The following is a 5,597-nucleotide window of genomic DNA, read 5'->3' as shown; positions in this document are numbered from 1 at the left end:
TCGAAGAGAAGAGTGAAAGAGCTGAAGAGAAGAGTGAAAGAGTCGAAGAGAAGAGTGAAAGAGCCGAAGAGAAGAGTGAAAGAGCCGAAGAGAAGAGTGAAAGAGCCGAAGAGAAGAGTGACAGAGTCGAAGAGAAGAGTGAAAGAGCCGAAAAGAAGAGTGAAAGAGCCAAAGAGAAGAGTGAAAGAGACGAAGAGAAGAGTGAAAGAGTCGAAGAGAAGAGTGACAGAGTCGAAGAGAAGAGCCCAACTCATCCCATGACCAATCAGACCCAGTCAGACCCAGACCAATCCAAATCTTTGATATGTCTCTGTGATGTGTCTCTATGATGTCTCTATGACGAAGAGAAGAGTGAAAGAGCCGAAAAGAAGAGTGAAAGAGCCAAAGAGAAGAGTGAAAGAGACGAAGAGAAGAGTGAAAGAGTCGAAAAGAAGAGTGAAAGAGCCGAAGAGAAGAGTGAAAGAGGCGAAAAGAAGAGTGAAAGAGCCGAAGAGAAGAGTGAAAGAGTCGAAGAAAAGAGTGAAAGAGCCGAAGAGAAGAGTGAAAGAGTCAAAGAGAAGAGTGAAAGAGTCGAAGAGAAAAGTGAAACAGCAGAAAGGAAAAGTGAAAGAGTCGAAAAGAAGAGTGAAAGAGCCGAAGAGAAGAGTGAAAGAGGCGAAAAGAAGAGTGAAAGAGCCGAAGAGAAGAGTGAAAGAGTCGAAGAGAAGAGTGAAAGAGTCGAAGAGAAGAGTGAAAGAGCCAAAGAGAAGAGTGAAAGAGCCTAAAAGAAGAGTGAAAGAGCCAAAGAGAAGAGTGAAAGAGACGAAGAGAAGAGTGAAAGAGTCGAAAAGAAGAGTGAAAGAGCCGAAGAGAAGAGTGAAAGAGTCGAAAAGAAGAGTGAAAGAGCCGAAGAGAAGAGTGAAAGAGTCGAAGAGAAGAGTGAAAGAGTCGAAGAGAAGAGTGACAGAGTCGAAGAGAAGAGTGAAAGAGTCAAAGAGAAGAGTAAAAGAGTCGAAGAGAAGAGTGAAAGAGCCGAAAAGAAGAGTGAAAGAGTCGAAGAGAAGAGTGAAAGAGTCAAAGAGAAGAGTGAAAGAGTCGAAGAGAAGAGTGAAAGAGCCGAAGAGAAGAGTGAAAGAGTCGAAGAGAAGAGTGAAAGAGCCGAAGAGAAGAGTGAAAGAGCCGAAAAGAAGAGTGAAAGAGCCAAAGAGAAGAGTGAAAGAGACGAAGAGAAGAGTGAAAGAGTCGAAAAGAAGAGTGAAAGAGTCGAAGAGAAGAGTGACAGAGTCGAAGAGAAGAGCCCAACTCATCCCATGACCAATCAGACCCAGTCAGACCCAGACCAATCCAAACCTTTGATATGTCTCTGTGATGTGTCTCTATGACATGTCTCTATCATGTCTTTATGACGTGTCTCTATGATGTCTCTATGATGTGTCTCTATGATGTCTCTATGACACGTCTATAACATGTCTCTATGATGTCTCTATGATGTGTCTCTATGATGTCTATGACAATTCTCTATGATGTCTCTATGACATGTCTCTATAATGTCTCTATGACGTGTCTCTATGATGTCTATGACATGTCTCTATGACGTGTCTCTATGATGTGTATGAAATGTCTCTATGATGTCTCTATGATGTCTCTAAAGCTGAGCTGTCAAATTGACAGCTGACTTGGAGCCATGATGTAATGTGCCTGGACAGCTTTTTTTTATTGTAGACTATCCTGAGGGTAACACCATTGGGATCTTCAGCAGAGTATAGGGGGTAAAGGATAAAGAGCAGGAGGCGCCTCCATTTCTCTGTTCAGCCCACCACCACATCTGAGGTAATTGTAACACTCACACATGACAGGAAGAGGACAGTGATCTGCTCCGTGATGCCCATGTTACCTCTTCATATACATTACAGGAGGGGGGGGGGGGGGGGGTGCTATTCATTTGGTCTAGAACTTTCAGGGTCCACCTATAAATACTTTCTAGCAGACTGAGTACAAGCAGCAGGTTTTCCTTCTGGGTCTCGTGTGTTCCTTCTCGAGGTATAAAAATGTATAAGTTATATAAGTTTCATGTTAATCTTGGTCTAATAACCCAGAACTTGGTATTTATGATTTAATATCAGATAATATGGAGACCGTTCCCCCAGTATACGACCGGCAATGTATATACAAGCGGCAAAGCCAGCCGGAATCCTCAGTACGGTAAGCGGGATGGATGTCTGGGATTTCCTGCATTAAAAGCCAAATATTAATCCATAAAACAAATGATTAGGAGAGGACGGTTCCCGGCACAGATTCCGATGGAGGACACCGGCAGACGCTCTCCCATGTGACGGTACCGGAGACAACTCTCTGTATTATCCTGTCATATTTGTGTATTATCAGCGGTCGATACCCACTGACATGTTGTCCGTTCTGGCGCTCACCACTGATGTCCGGTCTATGGGCCTCTTCCTCCCATTCTTTTCTGGTGGTTGCTGTCCCTGCTCCAACCTCTAGCCTGTTCTTTTTTTGTGCCCTTACTGTTATTTAAAGGGCCAGGACATACACTTAAAATGTGTCCACCCATCCCTGCCGGGCACCGTCTATTTAGGGCTTCTCTACAAGCTCCTCTGGACCTCGGTGGGGTGTTCCTGGGCTTAGGTTTGTTGTTCCTGACGTTACCGGTATCTGAACCATTCCTGTATTAGCCAAGCAGCCTCCCAGAGCAGGTGTGCCGCTACTGTCCTAGCACACCTGTCGTCAGGTACTATGTTTTTCTATGGGCTGACGGTTTGCAGGTTACCGCATGCCACTAGGTGTCTCACTGTTTCCTAGGTACTTGCACAGCTGAAGGGGGTATAAAACATTGCATTTGTTCTATGTTATTGTTGCCACATAATTATCCAATCCTTTAGCTGGGTACCTTACACACTTCCACCTATCAGACACCAAGATGTAGGATGTTCCAGAAAGTTCCCCACCAATTGCCCTGTCCTCTCCTGAAGGTCCTTAGGTGGGAGTTCAGGTCTGTTCAGATCTAGTTTTATGTCAGAGAAAGTGTATACAGAAAGCCTGTTCCTGCTGAAGATTACTCCGGGGCCTGGCCTAGAGGCCAGGCCCCCTGACAGGAACAGAATGAGTAACATAAATACAGTAACATAAATACAGTATACTGTGGGTTTATTTTAGGTTCTATGTTCTGTAATTGGACTTTTATTTGGTTTGAACCTTCCTGATATAAAAATTTTGTTTGAAAACTGTGACAGCACACTACACCAATATGACAACAGACTACACCAGTATGACAGCAGACTACACCAATATGACAGCAGACTACACCAATATCACAGCAGACTACGCCAATATGACAGCAGACTACACCAATATGACAGCAGACTACACCAATATGACAGCAGACTACGCCAATATGACAGCAGACTACACCAATATGACAGCAGACTACGCCAATATGACAGCAGACTACACCAATATGACAGCAGACTACGCCAATATGACAGCAGACTACACCAATATGACAGCAGACTACGCCAATATGACAGCAGACTACACCAATATGACAGCAGACTACGCCAATATGACAGCAGACTACACCAATATGACAGCAGACTACACCAATATGACAGCAGACTACACCAATATGACAGCAGACTACATCAATATGACAACAGACTACGCCAATATGACAGCAGACTACGCCAATATGACAGCAGACTACATCAATATGACAACAGACTACATCAATATGACAGCAGACTACACCAATATGACAGCAGACTGCACCAATGACAGCAGACCGCCAATATGACAGCAGACTACACCAATATGACAGCAGACTACACCATATGACAGCAGACTACACCAATATGACAGCAGACTACACCAATGACAGCAGACCGCCAATATGACAGCAGACTACACCAATATGACAGCAGACTACACCAATATGACAGCAGACTATGCCAATATGACAGCAGACTACGCCAATATGACAGCAGACTACGCCAATATGACAGCAGACTACGCCAATATGACATCAGACTACACCAATAGGACAGCAGACTACGCCAATATGACAGCAGACTACACCAATATGACAGCAGACTATGCCAATAGGACAGCAGACTACATCAATATGACAGCAGACTACACCAATATGACAGCAGACTATGCCAATAGGACAGCAGACTACACCAATATGACAGCAGACTACACCAATATGACAGCAGACTACACCAATATGACAGCAGACTACGCCAATATGATGGCAGACTACGCCAATAAGACAGCAGACTACATCAATATGACAACAGACTACGCCAATATGACAGCAGACTAAACCAATATGACAGCAGACTACGCCAATATCACAGCAGACTACATCAATATGACAGCAGACTACATCAATATGACAGCAGACTACACCAATATGACAGCAGACTACGCCAATATGACAGCAGACTACATCAATATGACAACAGACTACATCAATATGACAGCAGACTACGCCAATATGACAGCAGACTACATCAATGTGACAGCAGACTATGCCAATATGACAGCAGACTACGCCAATATCACAGCAGACTACACCAATATCACAGCAGACTACACGAATATGACAGCAGACTACACCAATATGACAGCAGACTACATCAATGTGACAGCAGACTACACCAATATGACAGCAGACTACACCAATATGACAGCAGACTACGCCAATATGACAGCAGACTACGCCAATATGACATCAGACTACACCAATAGGACAGCAGACTACGCCAATATGACAGCAGACTACACCAATATGACAGCAGACTATGCCAATAGGACAGCAGACTACACCAATATGACAGCAGACTACACCAATATGACAGCAGACTACACCAATATGACAGCAGACTACGCCAATATGATGGCAGACTACGCCAATAAGACAGCAGACTACATCAATATGACAACAGACTACGCCAATATGACAGCAGACTACACCAATATGACAGCAGACTACGCCAATATCACAGCAGACTACACCAATATCACAGCAGACTACACGAATATGACAGCAGACTACACCAATATGACAGCAGACTACATCAATGTGACAGCAGACTACACCAATATGACAGCAGACTACGCCAATATGACAGCAGACTACGCCAATATGACAGCAGACTACGCCAATATGACAGCAGACTACATCAATATGACAACAGACTACACCAATATCACAGCAGACTACACCAATATCACAGCAGACTACGCCAATATGACAGCAGACTACGCCAATATGACAGCAGACTACGTCAATATGACAACAGACTACACCAATATCACAGCAGACTACGCCAATATGACAGCAGACTACGGCAATATGACAGCAGACTACGTCAATATCACAGCAGACTACGCCAATGTGGCACTTAATATAGAGTTATATTTGTAGTCTGTTGCTGTGGAGCGTCTAACAGAATTTGTAGTGAGATAGTGGAGCTCAGCTGTAATGTTATTTAGTAAAGTTTTGGGCAATTTTGTTGGTAATCCATAATTACAGACCTTCCCATCATTACGATCAATTACACGTAATAACCATATAAAACTCCTCTATTACATCAGCA

At 43.8% G+C, this 5,597-nt stretch overlaps 1 protein-coding gene across 1 annotated transcript; it reads left to right on the top strand.

Moving 5' to 3' along the window:
• Positions 1 to 336: 336 nt before the first annotated feature.
• LOC138794597 (golgin subfamily A member 6-like protein 22) lies at positions 337 to 1,293 on the top strand. The gene has a single exon (XM_069973361.1). It carries the CDS (start codon positions 337 to 339, stop codon positions 1,291 to 1,293), a length of 957 nt encoding a protein of 318 aa, XP_069829462.1.
• Positions 1,294 to 5,597: the final 4,304 nt, after the last annotated feature.

Source organism: Dendropsophus ebraccatus, chromosome 6 (genome assembly GCF_027789765.1).
Source record: "Dendropsophus ebraccatus isolate aDenEbr1 chromosome 6, aDenEbr1.pat, whole genome shotgun sequence".
NCBI classification, from domain to species: Eukaryota; Metazoa; Chordata; class Amphibia; order Anura; family Hylidae; genus Dendropsophus; species Dendropsophus ebraccatus.
The sequence above is the reverse complement of the archived record's forward strand: the minus strand, read 5'-3'. Positions and strand labels throughout refer to the sequence as shown.

Coding starts and splice junctions, on each gene's coding strand:
- LOC138794597 (XM_069973361.1), top strand. CDS start 337: ATGACGAAGAGAAGAGTGAAAGAGCCGAAAAGAAGAGTGAAAGAGCCA.